The sequence below is a fragment of the Chinchilla lanigera genome, unplaced genomic scaffold, assembly GCF_000276665.1.
Source record: "Chinchilla lanigera isolate Chin_1 unplaced genomic scaffold, ChiLan1.0 scaffold00048, whole genome shotgun sequence".
NCBI lineage: Eukaryota > Metazoa > Chordata > Mammalia > Rodentia > Chinchillidae > Chinchilla > Chinchilla lanigera.
Window position 1 is genome coordinate 15,163,194 of NW_004955449.1, and position 19,330 is coordinate 15,182,523.

Below are 19,330 nucleotides of genomic sequence, written 5' to 3' on the forward strand. Positions count from 1 at the left end.
TTCAGCTTCATTCAAGTGGTTTTGGCAGCTTTCAATGGCAGCTTTGTTTTCCTGGAAGTCTCTTTCAGTCTGGTTCATGTGTTCTAAGACCTTCCTATATTTTTTATTTAACTCTTCCATCCATTTCCTTTGTTTTTCTATTTTCTTATGTTTCTTCTTCAGACTTTTTGAGGAGTTCCTTCATTATTATTGTCATTTCATTTTTTGCCTGAGAAATTATTTCTGATCTCATCTCTTCTATGGATTTATGGAGTTGTTTCTTTACTTCCTTTGCAATCATTTCAGCTATTTCAGACATGTGTTTACCAAGTTCTCCTATGTCAATGTCTCCTGGACTTGTTCTGAGTTGGGTGGAGTTCTGGAATTGTGTTTTAGTCCTTTGTTTTGTTGTGTTTGCTACCGGATGCAGAAAGCTCAGTTTCCCTCTTTAGTGGCTGCACAGAAAAGGCCCCTAGTGTCCCTAGTTTTCCTGTTGGCCAGGTTTGCCCCTCAGTGTCTACTGAGAAGCACTACTTAGTCTGGGGTTTTCCTGCAGTTGTTGATTTTTATCTAGTTATCCCAGGTCTCAGATATGGGCATTGATGTCAGCTGATGGCAGACCATTTGATCCAGCATCCCCTTGTAGTTCAGGGCATGTGCACAGCCCGGACTAGAGTTGCACTGGTGTGACAATCCCAGGCAAGTGGACCTATGTCCCCAGGCAGTTCAGGGTACAGGCAAAACCCAGACACAAACTGCAGGATAGACAGTTTGTGAACCACCTGATTCTGTGTCTCCAGTCAGTTCTGGACACATACAGGAACAAGAAACAGGCCAGAGAGGCAGCAATCACAGACTGCATGTGCCTGCGACCCCATAGGGGGTCTGGGCGAAAGTAAAGCTTGGACTTAAAGCTTGGACTTGAACCTCGGAACCAGCAACTCTTGGAGTACTCGCTTACTTGGTGCAGGGCCTGCATAGGGAGGGGCCACAGACTTCTCCCCAAGCCAGAGAAGTCCCTAGCACTTCTAAGTGATGACCTCTTCTCTGCCGCAGGTGCAGGGAGGGCAGAGACTCAGTCTGTAATGGCAGTGGGGTCCTGGGTAGCCCGCTCTGCCCCCAGGAAGTAGAAGGGAAATACCTGGCTCTCTCCACGAGTTTCAGCTGGGAACCTTGGTGGTGTAAGTAAAGCATGGACTTGAACCGCAGGACCAGCAGCTCTTGGAGTACTCGCTCACTCAGTGCAGGGCACATGCAGGGAGGGGCCACATGCACCCTCCAGCACCACCAGAGAAGTCCCTGGGGCTTCTGAGTGAGGACCTCCTGTCTGGCTTTCTCTGCAAGTTTCAGCTGGGAACCATGGCGGTGGAAGTAAAGCATGGACTCAAACCACAGGACCAGCAGCTCTTGGAGCACTGAAGTCCTTTGCTGTATATGAGCTAATATATAATCTATTTTCGAGAATGTCTTGTGTGCAGCTGAGAAGAATATGTACTCTCACATTGTGGGGTGGAACACTCTATAGACATTTACTAAGTCCATTTGTTGAAAAGTTCAGTTCAGTTATGATATTTCTTCATTGATTGTTTTTTGTCTAATTGCTCTATTTGTGACAGTGAAGTAGTAAGGTATCCCATTACAATTGTATTAGTGCTTATTTTATTTTTTCATATTCATTAATATTTATTTTATATAGTTGGATGTGCTGAAATTTGATGCTTATATATTAATTGTTATTTCTTCCTCTTGGATTATTTTCTTAATATGTACATAGTTATCTTCTTTGGTTCTCTTGATCAATCTTGGCTTGAAATCCACTTTACCTACAAATAAAATAGCTACCCCTTCTTTTTTTCTGGGTTCCTGTTGCCTGGAGTATAGTTTTCCATCCTTTGACTTTCAGTCTACAAATTTCATTTTGAGCTAAATGTGTTTCTTGTATGTAGCATATTGTTACATCTTGTTTCTTAATCCATTCTGCCAATCTGTTTCTTTTTATTGGAGAATTGAGACCATTTACACTGATGGTTATGACTAATATATTTTAACATACTTATGAAGTTATTTTCCTATTATTGGTTCCCTTTCTTTCCCCACTGTTTAATTCCTTGCCTTGCCTGGTGAATTCATTCTATTGGAGTTCCTGGATTGGTAGTCTTTGTTGTCTTTATTTAGAATATCCTTCAAAACATTCTGGAGTGCTGGTTTGGTTGTCATGAATTGCTGCAAGTGTTCTTTGTCATGAAAGTATCTTGCTTCTCCATCAATTTTAAAAGATATTTTTGTATGTTATATCAATCTGGGTTAAAGGTTGTTTTCTTTTAGGGCTTGTAATACTTCCTCTAAGCTTTCCTTGAGTTGCGAGTTTGTGTTGGGAAGACACCTGTGATTCTGATGTGCTTTTGTTTATAAGTGATTTGTTTCTTTTCTCTAAGAACTTTTAATATTCTGGTCTTGTGTTGAATTTCTGGAATCTTTATTAGTATATGCCTTGGTGTAGATTATTTTTATCATAGCAAATTTGAGTTCTATATACCTCACTTATCTGTATGAGAAGTTCTTTTCCTATGCTTTGGAAATTTTTTGTCATTATGGGTTTTTTTTTTGGTACTAGGAATTGAACTCAGGACCTTGCATTTGCCAGGCAGGTGCTTGTGCCAGTGAGCTATATTCCTGGCTCCCCTGCCATTAATTCAGCAAACAGCTTTTTAAAACAATCTTTTCTGCATTGTCTTCTGCATTTTATTTGCTCCAAGCAATCTTATATTATTCTTCTTTGCATCATCTAGCAACTGTTGGATTGCTTTGTATTGATCCCTTGAGAAATCTTTCTTTTCATGATAGCTAATTGCAAACCTGTCTTCTAGATCTGCTATTCTGCCTTCACATTGGTTGATTCTTCTGTCTATACTTTCTATAGTGTTTTTAATCTCTTGGATATTTGAATGTGTTTCATGGATTCCATATCTTTCCTATGTTGGAGGTTCATGGTTTCCATAATTTTCCTAAGTTCCTCTATTTTTTTTTAATCTGTATCTACTCTAGATTCACTAGCCATGTCTTTCCTTATGCTTATCATCTCTTTAGTTATCTAAGTAATTATTTCAAATTTGATTTTTTTCTTGAGCCTGATTCTTCTGCTTTGTTACTTCTGCTGTTACCATTTCAGACAATTTGGGTGGGTGGCTTTCAAATTGTTCCACCTCACTGCCCCCTAGGTTTGCCTTGGGTGATCTGGAAGTCTGAGGTTGCATCCTGCTTCCATATCTTCTGATTTTTATTCTAGCCATAGGTGAGTTTTTGCTTTTGAGTATGTTGCAAGATCAATGTATTGTGCCTGAGAAGTTTCTGCTTATTTGACCTAGCCCCTGCTTCTTTGATATCGGCTTATAGTATTGTTTGTGAGCCTCAAGCAATATTGATCTTGGATTACAAGGAAGAACAACTGATTCAAACATCAGTGTCACCTTGGATAAAGTAGTACACACAGTAATAATAATAGCATCAAGGACAGCTTAGAAAATGACAAACTGTGGTAATTATTAATTTTCCACCTTTAACCACATGAATAAGATTTATAGTTATACAACCAAATCTAAAATAAACCAGAAAATTCTATACAGTAAGTATCTCCTCAGTATGGTGATTTTTACCCTTAGTGGGGATAATTTCAAAGGGGAAGAGGAAAAAATAGAGAAATAGAAAAAGGGAAAGAGATTAGAAGTAAGGCTGAAGGATAGAAGATTACACAAGTTTTGTGAAACTAGTTGAGAAGACAGGAGGAAATGAAAGAAAAAAGAAACAAAAAAGAACAATGCAACAACAAAGTCTAGAAATAATGTCCACACTCATATAAAAAGTAAAACAAACAATCAAGAAAAACAGCTGGGTGTGGTGTACACACTTGTAATCCCAGCACTTGGGAGGCTGAGGTAGGAGGGTCACTCTGAGTTCAGGGCTAGCCTAAACTATATAATGAGTTCAAGGCCAGCATATTGAGACCTTGTCTCAAAAAACAAAACAAAGCAAAAAGAAAGAAAAAGAAAAAAAATGTCTACTTCAGGGTGTGGAAGATAAAGAGGGCAGACAGAGCCCAGATTTGTGCTAGTTGATTCTGAGGAAGCCAGCAGTGAGATTACAGTGGTGGATGATTCTAGCAAGCCTGTGCTTCCAGCTCTACTCAAGTTCAGGCTGCTCCTGGTTTCTGGCAGTGCTTCTTGGATCTGAGTTGTTCAACCTACAACATTCCATGTGCTTCTTGCTGGCTTAAACTGGACTCCTTGACCCTGAGTGTTTCCCATGGCTGTGCCTCACCCTGAGACTGGGACTCCTCAGATGGAGTCAAACCACTTCTGCTCTGAGTCCTGAGTTCAGTTGGCTCCTTTCCAAAATGGTGACTGGACAAACACCCTCTCTTGGGGAATTTAAATCAGATTCACTCACCAGCCATTACAGCGTGCAACATCCACTGCTTTGTTCCACTGGTGGATTTCTCTGTGGAGGTCCCTGGAGTCAACAGTAGTCACTGTGCCTCTGTAGGTTCAAGCTTCCTCTCTCACACCATGAGCTGCTACTTAGGGAGATAGCATAATTTTCCACCTCACACTTCTGCACTGAGGTCCCTTGTTTTACTCTCTCTTTGAGCTCCAATTCTCACTTCAGATCCTTGCTGGGTCCTGGGGACCCAGTTCCCTCCTTCTGCTCTTCTCCACAGTGATATATTCCAATGTCTGGGCTCCAAATCTCCCCTATGTTTTTCACTGAGTGGTTTCTTTCCAAGATCTCCAGTCTTGGGACCCAGCTAGTCATATTTTTTTTCTACCTATCTTTAAGGCCAATGGGTTTTGATATGCTCTCCTTGCATGAAAAAAATCCTCTGTCTGTTTATCCCAGATTAATGTTACCAATGAAGACAAGATGCTTATTTCTTTCACTGGTAGATAGCAAATCTGGATAGCCCTCTGGTCTTTGCTGGGGATGTGCTATGGGGTGGGAGTTCAATTGGACTGTTGCACTGAGTAATGACAGTCACAAGGTCTGTTCCTTCTCTCCCCAGGATAATTCCTCATCCAGGATCAGTTTGATTGGTTAGTCCTTGCCTAAGCTGCCTTGTGCTGAGAGGAAAGAAAATGTAGAGCTAGATTTGAGTTGGTGGGTGATCTTGCCCTTGTGCTGGGGGAAGGAGCTGTCATCCTGGGCAGGTCTGGTTACTCACATGGGTGGGGAGGTTCACATTTCTGGCTCAGGACTGCTTGTTCATGTCAAAGGAGGGGTGCTGTGTGTCCAGTGTGGACCTGACTGATGATCATTCTTCTTTGTGGAGTATGATGAAATCTAAGTGTTGTTTTCATTTACATTTCTCTAATGAGCATCAAATTTGAACTTCTTTTTAGTATTTATTGACTATTTCTACTTGTTCTGAGAAATGTCTATTATTTCACTTTTCTATTTTCTGGTTGGATCTTTTGGGGGATCTAATTTTTTGAAGTTCTTTATATGTTCTAGATATTAGTCCTCTGTCTGAGGTAAAAAGTTTTTCCTATTCTGTAGGTTGTCTCTTTACTCTGTTGGTTGTTTCCTTTGCTGTGGAGAAGGTTTTGAACTTGATGTAATGTATTTATTGACTCTTGCTGTTATTTTTTGTGCAATTGAGGTTTTGTTCAGAATGTCCTTGCCTATGCCTATGACTTCAAGAGTTTTATGTATTTTTTTTTAGTAGGTTGAGTTTCTGTTTCTATATTTAGGTATTTGATACATTTTTTGTTTTAGTTTACTACATAGTGAGACATATGGGTGTAGTTTCAATCTTCAGCATAAGGATAGACAGTTTTTGTCTTGTTTTGTGGTGTACTTTAATTATTGATTTGAATATGTTGAAACACTCTTACCTCCCTGGGCTGAAACCTACTTGGTCATGATACATGATCCCTTCAATGATTTGCCACAATACATTTGCCAATATATTACTGAGGATTTTTCCATCTACTGTATGTTCTTTAAGGAGATGGTTTGCATTTGTTTTGGTTTGATTTTTGGCTCTTTTTTTGGGATGAGAGTGACACTGGTTTCCAGAAATGCGTTTGAAAGTGTTCCTTCCATTTCAATTTCATTAAGGAGTTTGCAGAGCATTGCTGTTTTATACTCCTTACAGGTCTTGTAGAATTCAGCAGTGAATGCATCAAATCCTCAGCTTTTCTTAGTTTGTAGGTTTTTAATTACTGCCTCAATTTCCTTGATTGGTATTGGATTATTCAGAATTGTTGTGTCTTCTTTGTTCAGTTTTGGTAATTTGTGTGTTTCTGGGAATCTGTTCATTTCTTTAAGATTTTCCCATTTGTTGTTTACCTTTTTTATTTCTAATTTCATTGATATGAGACTTTTCTCCTTTCTTTTGGTAAATTTGGCTAAGGGCTTGTCTATTTTGTTTTTTCTTTCAAAGGACTAGCTCTTCTATTTGATTCTTTGTATTATTTTAAAAATCTAAATTTCATTAGTTCTCATTCTAATCTTAATATGATCCTTTTTGACATAGGTTTGGGTTTGGATTGTTGTTTTTCAAGTATTTTCAGGTTCATTATCACAGTATTAATTTAAGACCACTTAGTTTTTCTAATGTGAGCATTAATTTTTCCCCTTATAACTGCTTTCGTTGTCCCATGGGTTCTGATGTGCTGTACCAGCATTATTGTCTGGTTCTAGACATTTTTTTGTTGTCTTCCTTGATTTCTTCTGTGATCTACTGATTGTTCAAGAGTCTATTAGTAAATTTCCAGTTGTTTATAAAGTTTATCTGGTTCCTTTTGTGGTTGATTTCTAGTTTGAATGCACAGTGATATGACAGTATGCATGGGGTGATTGAGATTCTTCTGTAATTATTTAAGCATGTTTTGTGAATTAGTATGTCGACTGTTTAGGAGAAATTTTCTGTGTTCTGAGAAGAATGTATATCCTGTTGTAGTAAGCTTGAACTCTCTGTAGATATCTATTAAGTTTATTTGTTCAAAGATGTGGTTTATCTCTGTTATTTCCTTGATTTTTTGTTTATTCGATCTGTCCCTTTGTAAAAGTGGGATATGGAGGTCACTCAGTGTTTATTTGATCTTTTATGTCCAGCACTATTTGGTTTATGAATTTTAGTGCTCTAATATTGGGGCATATTTATTTACAAGTGTTACCTCTCCTTGTGGAATTATTCCCTTAACTAGTATATAATGATTTTCTTTGCCTCTTATCAGTTTTAGCTTGAAGATTACTTTGTCTGACAGTAACGTTGCTGCCCTTGTTTGCTTTTGGGATTCTGGCATATGACATTATTTCCCATTTTTTGATTTGTATACTATGAATTCTTTTTGGATTAGATGAGATTCATGAATGCCACAAACTGTTGGATTCTGATTTTTAATCCAGTCTGCTAATCTGTGTCTTTTAATTGGGGGTTGTAGTCATTTATATTGAGAGTCATTACAGAAAGGTATTGATTTTTTTTCTGTCATTCTTTTTCTGTTGGCGACTTTGTTTTTCCTCTTTTGTTTAACTATTTCTCTTGCTTGATGTAATTTTTCTATCCAAGTTTTTGGCTTTGCTGACTTCATTTTCTGTATGTAGGATATTACTGAATATTTTTCACAGTGTTGGTTTCATGTTAATATATCTCTTAAAATGTTATGTATCATGGAATGTCTTTACCTCTCTATCTATTTGGAAAGAACATTTTGAAAGATGTATTAGTCTGGGTTAGAAGTTATTTGCTTTTAGGGCTTGAAATACTCCACTCTAAGCTCTCTTGACCTTTAATGCTTGTGCTGAGAAGCCTGCTTTAATCCTAATGAATTTACCTTTATACATGATTTTTTTGCTTTTCTTTGACAGATTTTCAAATTCTATCTTGTTGTTGCATATCTTGGATTTTGCCTAAGATTTGTTGTGAGGAGCTCCTTTTTTAAAATCATAATTGGTGTTCTAGAAGCCTCTTTAACCTGTATGTTGAAATGTTTCCTCATCTTTGGAACATTTTCTGTTATAATTTCTGTTATGATTCTATATTTGCTGTCTTAAATTTCTCTTTAATTTTGACTAGCCTTCGATTAATCTTCTTAGTGCCATCTAGTAGCTGTTGGATGAATTTTTCTTATCATTCTTAAAACTTGTTTGAGTAATTCACCCTGATCTGGACAAGGACAAAAATCACTTTGTCCTTGATTTTACAAATCTGCCTTCACATTAGTCATTTCTGCAATTCATGAATTCTATATAATTTTTATTTCTGGTATTTCTGTCTGAGACCTTCTCTTGGAGTTCATATCTTTGGCAAATTAGTCATTTATGTTTTGGTCAGCTTATCCAATTTTTTACTTGTTTCTCCTACATTCATATTGGTCAGTTTCTATGATAGCTCTGTTATCTTTTAGGTTATGACTTCTTTGAACTAACTATCTTCTTTGTCTCTTCTTTAATCACTTAATAAAGTTCTGCTACCTCGTGTTTGTTTTCCTCTCCATCAGTGTCCCCTGCATCTGGCTTGGGAAAGTTGGGAGACCTTAGCAACATTTTGTTGCCTTGTTTTCCCATGTTTCTTTCTGTCCGTTTATCTTCTCTGTCTCTGTCTCTCTCTATCTCTCTCTGTGTGTGTTGGGGGGGTCCTGAGAGTTGAGGTCAAGTAGTCTGAGGAAAGATTATAGTTGATATGAAGATATTTTTAGTTAGATTCCAGTGATGTGTTCATAGTTTTATTTGTCCATAGTGTGTATCACTTCAGCTGTTGAATTTACAGTAGTATCTTGAATTAAAAATTTAATTCACTCCACAATTCTGGGGAAGATGGCTGCATTTGTGTTTATGTGGGTGTGTTGGTTTGTGGTTATTTTGTGAGGGGAACAATATAATATAGGACACATAGTTTATAAGATTATAATAGTCACCCAAAGAATGATATATAAGAGAGTGAAGGAAATCTGTCCACATACTAAAATCAAGGAATCTAGCCAAGGGCCTGGATCCCGTGGAAATGTCCTGCATAAGTCCAGCTGAAGACCTAGAGCCCATAACAATGCCTCACAGGAGTCCAACTGGAGGCCTAGAGCCCATAACAATATCTCATGCAGGTCTGTTTCATGGATCTGTGCCCAGAGGCCCAGAGGTCAATGGTGGAATCTAGGAAGTCTGTGTCAGTGGGATGAAGGATCTATGCTACCAGGCTGAAGGATCTGCACTGGAGCCAGGAAGCAATGCACAAAGTAAGAACCAGAGCTCCCCTGAAAAGCACCACAGCCATCCTCAGCAACAGTGAGGTCCTGAGCTCCTCCAATGGTGAAGACAGCTGATTTCCCATCAGGAAAGCCAAAGCAGTAAGCTTCTCCAGGAGACTGAGCAGTGCGCCATCTTCCCCCCAGAGCCAGGAAGTGATGCTCAAGTGAGGACCAGAGCTCCCCCAAAGTGTCTGAAGCTATTCTCAGTGCAAACAAAGTCCCAAGCTCCTTGAAGCATGAAAACAGCCAAGTTCATCAGGAAAGCCAGCATGACAAGATCCTCCAACAGAACCAACAAGTTACAGCTTCTACCAGCTACCAACAGCCTTTCTTAGCTCCTTTCTCAGCTAACTTCTTTTTCTCCAGTTCTCTCTGTTATGCTGCTGGCAACAATCTCCAGGTGGGCCTCCCATACACAGCACCACGCTTACTCAGTTCAGCTGGGGGTTATAAGTTGACTACCAGTTTTCAATCCACTACAGTGGGGAAGATGGATGCAGTTGTGTTTGTCACCTGATACGGAGGTTGTGAATCAAAGCAAAATTTTGCCAAATACTTCTGTTTGGGAACCAAATTATTTGTGAACAGCAGCATTCATGAACCAAGGTGTTACTATAAATGCTTTGGATCCTGCTTTGTGTTGTGAGATGAGAGTTACTGCTGGTTATAACAGCATTCACAGATCCACTCACACCTCAGTTATATTTATTAAACCTTGTTTTTACACTTTAACTCGATTAGTACCCTTTACATCCTATATCAGCAGTGGTGAATCTTTTAGAGTCTAAGTGCTCAAACTGGAGCCCAAAACCCACTTATTTATCGCAAAGTGCCAACACTGCAATTAAACCTGTACCCTGAAGTTTTAGACTTTTAAAAAATTGTTATCTGATGCTCAGCTGCTGGGGTGACTTGGCTCAGGAACTGACAGAGAAGGCTCTGCATGCTTACTGCAGCCTGTGTGCCATAGCTTCACCACCATTGTTCTGTACTATCTTGCTATTAGAAGTTTGTGATGTGGAAAAGAAGAAGAGATGGAGGGATGGATGAGAGTGGTATAAATCAGTCATGGGAGAGGAAGCTAACAGAAACGATAACAGGTAAAAACAGATAGTGTGTCAGACTCCATTGGAAGCCCTTTATAGTTGGAGTAAAGAGTAACTGTCTTCACACAGTTTCCATCTTGGTTTAGTCATGGTCTTCAGGCAGCCACACTAATCTCCCATCTCTATAGGTTCCTTATCAACTTGCCTAGAAGTAGTGAGGGGTGACAATTCATTTGATCCCGTCTCCTTAATACATGGTGTGTTTGTGTGTAGTTAACTGTAGTTTTTTCCTCTGTGTCCCACGATCCAACTAACTCAATGAATTTGAGAGAGGAGGATTGTGGTGGATTGACAACTGGTGGTCAGTTTGTAACAACACCCAGCTGAACTGAACCATTGTGGTGCTGGGTGTGGGAGGCCCACATGAAGAGTGTTTCCAGCAGCATAAGAGGCAGAACTGAGGAAGAAGAGAAGTTGTTGGGAGCTGAGAAAATATTGGGTGCCGTTAGAAGCTGTAAGGAGCTGTTGATTCTCTTGTAGAAGCTTGTCATGATGGCTTTCCTAACGAAGTCAACTATCCTCATTGTCTGAAGAGCTTGGGACCTTGTTGTTGCTGCGAATGGCTTCTGTTCACTTTGGGGGAGCTCTGGTCCTCACTTTGGGCATTGCATCTTGGCTCTGGAGCAGAAGATGGCATGCTGCACAGTCTCCTGGAGAAGCTTGTTGTGTTGGCTTTCCTGATGGGAACTCGGCTTTCCTCATTATCAGAGGAGCTCGGGACCTCAATGTTGCTGAGGATGGCTGTGATGCTTTTCTTGGGAGTTCTGGTTCTTACACTGAGTATCGCTTCCTGGCTCCAGTGCAGATCCTTCAGCCTGTTAACACAGATCTTTCATCCTGCTGACACAGACTTTCTATCTTCCACCACTGATCTTTGAGTCTTCCCAGTGCAGATCCATGAAACAGGCCTGCCTGAGACACTGTTTTGGGCTCTAGACCGCCAGTTGAACTCCTGTGAGGCATTGTTATGGGCTCTAGGTCTTCAGCTGGACTTATGCAAGACACTACTGTGGGATCCAGGCCCTCAGCTGGATTCTTTGGGCTTTAGTGTGTGGAGAGATTTCCCGCACTTTCTTTCTATATGACTCTTTGGGTGACTATTAAAAATACTCTTATAAAATATGTGTCCTGCATTATAGTGTTCCCCTAGGAAAAACCCCAGATCACAACAGGGATGTGAAATAGTTTTCCTGACACCAAGCTCTTCTTTATCTTCTGCCCATGCCCTATGATTCCTGCTTCCCTTTGTGCTAGAGAAACCTCAGGGTTCTTGTTTCAGAGATTTTCTGACTAGTTTGTCACCAGAAGTTGCCTGCCCCAGTCTTTCTGTCTTCTCCTTTGCACTTAAATCTCAAACTGACCCTGTCTCAAGAGTTTCCCTTTCCAACTAGCCGAATTTGACACAGTCCCTGAACTTGGTGCAGGGATCCATATACCATAGTAGCCACTGTTCAGAATTTCCGGTTAACTCAGGATTTTGCCAGTGTTTGTGGAAACTATAGGGAAGAACTCACCCTGGACCAATTCTTCAGTCCTAGTCCTTCCTCTGTGTCTCCAGTGATGTGATCCATGGTGGATTCTTTCAAGTGGACTTGGCCTATTCATCTTGTGTAGCCTCTCTCGTCTCCCCCACCAAGTGCTGCAGAGGTTGCTGCTGGGATGCAGTGCTCCCCAGTATCTGGGGACATGATGGGGAGGAGTAGATGTAATGCAGTCTTCTCTGAGAGAGTCTGGCCTCTGCCTTGCTAGTTCCTTTTCTTGGGCTATTTGGGCTGCTTTCTAGAAGGGGTTGGCATTGGCGGGCGATGTGGACAAGCTATGGCAACTCTGCTTTCCCTTTTCAAGATCCAGTTATTAGGTTTAATCTGCATGTATCATCTTTCCGATTAATTTTTTTTGTTTCAAGGTGCGGTGTGATTGTCTGCCCTGGTTCAGAGTACCTGTATTTTCCAGTGAAACTTCTCTATGCACCTCAAATGTGACCCCTCTCTAGCCAGCCACATTGGATCTCTCCTATGGAGTTCTGCTGTAGAGTTTGACATATGCTGATTTCATCATGGTGGAATCATTTAACTAATTTTTCTCTCTTGTATTTCCAGATAATTGATTAATTATAGCTGGAAAATTGTTCAGATTCAGGTTCAATTTACTTTGGCAAAAAAATGGGATTTTTGTTTTCTAATCTTTTTCTCTTATAAAATAGTGCTGAAATGAATAATTTTGTTTCTTTTTATACTTTTGCCAATGTAGTTTTTAGACACGTTCCAAAAATGGAGTTGCTGAGTCACAAAATAAATCCATGTGCGATCTAATTACATATACTCAGATTCCATTCTATAAGGGTTGTATCATTTTGTATTTCCACTAGAAATATAGAAAGAGCATATTTCCCATAAGCTCACAATATGTTTTGTGTATCTGAGTTTTCATCAACCTGATAGATGAGAAATTGCATCTTCATATAGTTTTTCTTTGTATTTATGTTGACATTTCTTCATTAACGTATAACTCAATAACTAAAATGCATAAATATACATATACATTCCAATGAATTTTGACAAACATATAGACCCATGAAACCAACATGTAAATTATCTATTGGTTAATGATGTTTATTTCTAAAAATAATCCCTGGTCCTAAGGGTTTTTGTAATATTCCAATATTCTTATTTAGGATTTCATTACCTTTGACCATTATAATAAACCACATAGAATACTTTCAGTTTCTGGTTCATTTATGAATTCATTATTTTTCCCTTTTTAAAAGAGTTTTAAGTAATCAGTGTCATCTGTAAATCATTACCTACCTTAAATATTGGTTGCATATGCTTTATTGCCCAGCAAGATGAATTGGAATACCTAGATATCCCTGTTGATAAAGGTGTAACTTTAAATCTTTTTGTTCTTTTTAAGACTTTATTTTCTTCATTTTTGGCCTGAGGATAGAAGTAGAATGAATGAGTGAATTTACAAAAAATCAGGATGTTGTACAAAATATTGGAAATGTCTAGGGAAAAATAGTGGCATTATTTTGATTTTTCTAGTCAATTTAATTGCCCTTTCCCTGGGCCCAAAGGCAGTAACATTGATTTTTTTTTTAAGCCATAAAAATGTGTCCATGTCTTCCTCCAATACATTATAATTTTCTTGGTACAATGTAGACCAAATGAAGAAAAGAAATCTAATTTTAAAAGTTGTGTCTGTTGCAGCAAGCTTTACAGACTGTAGGTGGTAAATAGTTGAAATAAATTTCAGACATTTTCGAAGCAAGTATTACAGTGTCAGATCCTAGAGATCCTGTATACTTTTCTTCTTTCAGCCAGTAAAATAATGATGACTGCCTTTCTGCAGAAATTTCTTTTTTTCTCAAATTTCATAATTGTGTCACCTTAAAGAACTTCTGTGAAAAAAATTTGACTTTGACTTTATCTTTTAAATAGTCCTTAGGTTAATATGTTTTCTCATATTCTTTAATTTGAATCAGAAACCACAATAGCAGAAAGATAAACCCAAGGTTAAAGTAATCAGTGAATAACATCCAGAAATAGCATGCACTATGAAGATTCCTTTTTGGAACTTGTCTCCTGAAATTTTTATAACTACATTATTTATCTTTTAAAGCTATCAGAGTACTATGTGTTCCTGTAGCAGAGAAAATACGAAATTTGTGCATTTCATTACTTCTGATTTGTAATTTTGTACATGCTTAAAGGTGACTTCGTGAAATATATGTATTCAGAACACACATGAATGTGTGAGAGCTTAACCAGGAAATGGACATTACTTGAGCCTTTAGCAAGTGGTAATGGAGGTGCCAGAGCTGAAAAGCAGAGGACCATTAGTCAATATAGAGATGGACAGCCACTGGGAATTGACTGTTATCTCTAGGACCAATAGACAAGGATACCAATAGACAAGGCTTATACCATATCTCTTGAGCTGAGGTTATCAGAGATACTTGGGGCCATGGTAGAACTGCCCAGATAAAAGCTGAAGCATTGGAGAAAGTGCAGTTCCTCCTGAGAACCTCTGAGAGTAGAAAGGCAGGGATGGGGTCATGCTTTGGTTTCTCCTTTTCGCCTCCCCTCAATCATCTCTAGCCAGTGTCTTCCTTTGGCTGAATTGGGCTTTCAGGGGTGCCTGAGAAATACAGGCTGCTTTGTGATTTGGAGCAGAGTAGTGAGATGGCAGGAACGTATCTAAAGCAAAAGGCCCAGGCCTAACAGCACCGGGTAACAGAAACCTAAAAGCACTAATTGTGTGCTACATTTAAAAAAATCATAAACTTGAGGAAAATTACATTTAATTGAAAATTAAGTTTCCGTGTCATATTTTTTGTAACGTATTTAAGTACCTTCTAATAAATATTTGCCTAAATTAAAAAATTATTAGGTCATGGGCTTGAAAGACTAAAATTGAAGGCTTGAAGCTATATTTCTAGTTAGTGCTGAAACTGGACCTGAAACCCTACCTCCTGACAGTTTAGCCCATAAATCTTTCCCATTTTATGCTGAGGAATGAGGTAAAAACCAGTACAAACACTCAGGTTCTGTGTGATTTGGACTGTAAAGAATGATCTTGATCACATCTTTGAACTTCTCTTTCCCTCAGTCTGCACAGCTGTAAAATGGGAATTATGACATACACAATTCCTGACAGGGAAAAGCATCCAAAACAGGGACAGGTACATGCAAAACTATAAGAAAAGCTTTTGATACATGCATTAGGTATTACTTCCTTTATATATGAAAAATAGGATGATCTTATCTTTCTTTTCATACCTTAAAAATGCTCTTAAATTGGTCAGTATTCAAAACTATTTTCTTTTTCTGGTTTTTAATACAGCATTTTAGGTGCATGGCATGCTAGAATGTCACTAATAAGGACTAACAAAGCATGTAATTTAGAACATACCAATTAGACAGTTCTGTTGTGGAAAAGACACTTTAAAAACCTTGATGTTGCTATCCTTCTGTTCTTCCTCTAAATCTAGATCAGAAAAGCGGTGAGCACTTCAAAAATATCTAAAGAACAAACACTAATGAAACAACACAAGCGAGTGTGGTGGCAGGAATACCGGCGGCTGAATGAACTCCGGTGAGAACAAGGGAAATCTCCCTGAGAACAAGTAGAAGTCCCTAGTAGTTGCACTTAACTGTCAGATGCTTTATAATGTTCTTGTGAATTAAAGAATTACATCAAAATTTAAGATTACAGTGTGAATTTGAGTCAAATTTAAATCCTTTCATTTCCTCAGTTTAATCTAGAATCTACAAGGCAAAAAGATAATTGTGTCTCTCTGCCAGTCACTTATTTGTCTGTACTCCCCTCTTACACTTGGATTTACTTTCAAGTATGGCATGTTTTATTATGGGAAGACAAATACGTAACCAAAATATAATAGCACATGCTAAGTATAATAGGAATAAATCTAAATGGTAAATTCCTCAGGGTCCAGCATGGCATCATATTCATCTTCACGTAGTGGGAAGCAGAAGGAGATATGCAAATGACTTCAGTATGTGAATGGAAAAACTGAACTAAGGCATTTAAGTTGTTCAGTAATTTTCTTAATGCATCTGAGTCATGATTTATTGAATTTTGATTTTCAACTTTTGTTATTTCCAGCAGCACTTAAAACTGAATTAAAACAAAATAATTTTATATTAGATCTTCATTGTAACCTTTAAAATATAAATTTCTTTTCAAAAGTCATGGCAAAAGAAGGTAGAAGTGTTGCTCCTCCATTTAAAATATATCTATGTACCTATATATCTACACCTATCTATATATCTTTAATGATACTGGTACTTATAAAATATGCTTTTGGATGTGTATTATTATGCATTTACTTTATGCCCAAATAGACATTTCTGTTACCTTATTCTAAATCAAGTTTCCAAATACCATTAGTTTTATTTTTGCCTTGGGTACTTTTCATAGTAATTTGTGTGTTTTATTCTCTCAGGTGATTCCCATGTGTGAGATAAAAGGCTCATGGCTGGCAAGGGTTTTATATTATAGAATAACTCAAAACAAAAACCACAAAATTATGTAGACTTTATCACCATACTTCTGCTATAAAAAAGTAAAGCAGACCCATCTTACCCTTCAAAAAGTCACCTTTATGGAAAGAATTGTTTGAGCATGTTGGATTTTTTAAAAAAATTTGCATAACTTGAAATATGATAAAAAGGCAAGCCATTAGGAACTTTTAATTATGATGTTCACTGATGCAAGATCAAGTGTAAAAGAAGACACTGGGAAAGGTTTTTTTCCTTTAATCTTGACTGTTCCATTTCCCCTTAATTTGTGTATTAATTTGTCCTTGAGCTGGATAGAGGAAGTATATACATGTCATTATAACAAATAATTCTGTGCAATGACTTGGAATGACACAAAGCCAGTGGAAGTGAGTAATACTCTAGTAAAAATGACCTTCATGTCTTGAAACTTTTAATGGTTGGAAATTGGACAAAAAGAATTCCAAGATAATTTTCTGTGCTATTCCAGAATGTAGGCTAATTTTATTATGCATTCAGTGAGATTAAAAACTAATAGCAGGGCTGGGGATTTAGCTCAGAGGCACAGCGCCTGCCTGGCAAGCATGAGATCATGAGTTCGATTCCCGGTACAAGAAAAAAAAAAAAAACAAAAACCCAAAAAACAACAACAAAAAAACTAATAGCAAATAGCAATAAGAGTTAAGAAAATGTTTAGATTTTTGGACAGTTTAGGGTCCACCAGCAAATCAGTAATTTCTCTACTTGTATTTGTTAATCCTTAAAAATAAGTAAAAAATAAATAACAATTTAGTAATAATCTAAATTAGTAAAAGATTTAGTAAAAACCATTTAGTAATAATCTAAAAAGTAAAAAATTCTTATCCTTTACCAAAAGACTGCATTTGAAAATCTTAGTCCTATAGAAGATAAGTGCCTGAAGAGATGTCTAACTTTTGTTGGGTAATTTAGTTTGTGTGGGTAATATGCTAGGTACTTTACAGGCTTTATTTCATTTAGTCTTTGCAGTGAGCCTATAGTATAGGTATGTATCATTGCTATCCCAGTTTTACAAATGAGACTTAAATCTCAGAAGGTTAAAGTTAGTTGCTGAGTGTAAATAAACTAATGTGTGTGGAGCTGCGATTGAGGCACTTGCCTCTGTCTTTTTTGCTCCATGAGTGTGGAGTTGGGCAGCTTTTCCTTTTTTCCTCAGAGCACCACTTATACCATATAAGATCTCATTGCTAGCAGAGGAGTATGAGGGGAAGGGGGGCAAACAAATTCTTTGAAAACTCAACAGAATTTCCAAATTTAAAATTATGTTTAATGTTTTCATTTTAAAATTGTATTTAAAATTTAGTAGGCTTACTCAAACCACACCCCCTGAGGGCTCAGATACACTTTCCCAAGAGCAGTTACTCCCTTTTTGCATTCTGGTAATTCTGATACCCCAAAGAGCCCTGCATTTTTATGTTATCATTTACATATATATATTTTTTCTTTTGGTGGTACCAGGGCCTTCTCACTGAGCTACATCTCTATGCTTTTTTTTTGTTTGGAGAGATGGTCTTGCTAAGTTGCTAAGTTGATGACAGTAGTCTTCAACATGCAATTCTCTTGTCTCAGCCATCGCAGTACAAGGGCTACAGGTATACACCCCCACACCCAACTGTACATAATATATTAATCTATGCATACAACTTGGAGATAAATGAGCCTGATTAATGGTATTTTGGAGCCCTCAGGAGTCTACTTTAAATCCAGGTTCTTATCCTTCTTTTTTTTTTTTTTTTGGTTTTTCTCCGGTACCGGGAACCGAACTCACGACCTTGCACTTGCCAGGCAAGCGCTTTTGCCGCTGAGCTAAATCCCCAGCCCCTTCTTATCCTTCTTGGGTAATGCCAAATTTCTTTGTCAAGAATCAGTCTCGTCTGAACACAAAATGTACCCAAGCTTCCTTCTTCTTAAGTTTATACGCTCTATTGGGGCTTTCTGAGTGCTGAAAATATAATGGAGCTGAAGTGGTTTTCTAAGTGCTACATTTTAGGTTAGATGACTCTGTTCTGAAATAAATTCTGGTTTGACTCCATTTGTAGCAGTTTCAAATGTGATTTTAAAAATATTTCTGACAAAACTACCTGCTAGGAAAATAGATGGTGAAGTATCATTTACAATAGCAACCCTCCTTTATACATAAAAACAAATACAAAACCCTTCTCTTGTGTAAATAAGTTGACTTAGAAGATGATGGCCTACCTAAAAAATGAAACATAATACAGCCATTAAAATGATATTTATGAAAGCTATTTAGACATATCTAAAAAACCAATGTTAAGCAAAAATACTCCACAATATAAAATGATAAATATGTTATTATGACAGCTATATAAAATGTATATACTTAAGGCTAGACACTTGTTTGCAAAATGAAACTCTTCATTATATTAAAGCATTTTAATTGTTACTATTTTCTCATTTTGTACAACTTTAATATTGCACTTTTTTTTTGTTTGTTTGTTTTTTGTTTTTCTCCGGTACCGGGAACCGAACTCACGACCTTGCGCTTGCCAGGCAGGCACTTTGTCGCTGAGCTAAATCCCCAGCCTCTAATATTGCACTTTAATAATCATGATAAAGCGAACTTTTCTCTGTGATTTAATTGACTACCGTAAGGAAGAGATAAAATTCAGTATTTTTAGATGCCCGTTTTAAGAGTTGGTTATGAATTTACTCTAAAAATTTTGCTATATTTTGTGTGGGTTTTTTTGTTTGTTTGTTTGTTTGTTCGGTCTTTTTGAGATAGGATCTTGTAATGCAGTTCAGGCTTGCCTTGAGCTCACTTTGTAGCCCAGGCTGGTCTCAAACTTGAAACAATCCTCCTGCCTCAACCTCCTAAGTGCTGGGATTATAGGCATGTGCCACCACACCTGGCTTTACTATATTTTAAATATAAAAATTTATTACTATAAAAATAAAAAAAGGGCTGGGGATATAG

The 19,330-nt window shown here is 37.7% G+C and overlaps 1 protein-coding gene across 3 annotated transcripts in view; it reads left to right on the forward strand.

Moving 5' to 3' along the window:
• The window catches only part of Ccdc148 (coiled-coil domain containing 148), a gene marked incomplete in the record, with an annotated part of 117,559 nt that overhangs the window by 8,828 nt on the left and 89,401 nt on the right, over window positions 1–19,330 (forward strand). For all 3 annotated transcript variants that reach the window (XM_013518715.1, XM_013518717.1, XM_013518718.1), the window contains 1 exon segment: window positions 15,324–15,427. In XM_013518715.1, the coding sequence (XP_013374169.1) occupies window positions 15,324–15,427 (104 nt within the window).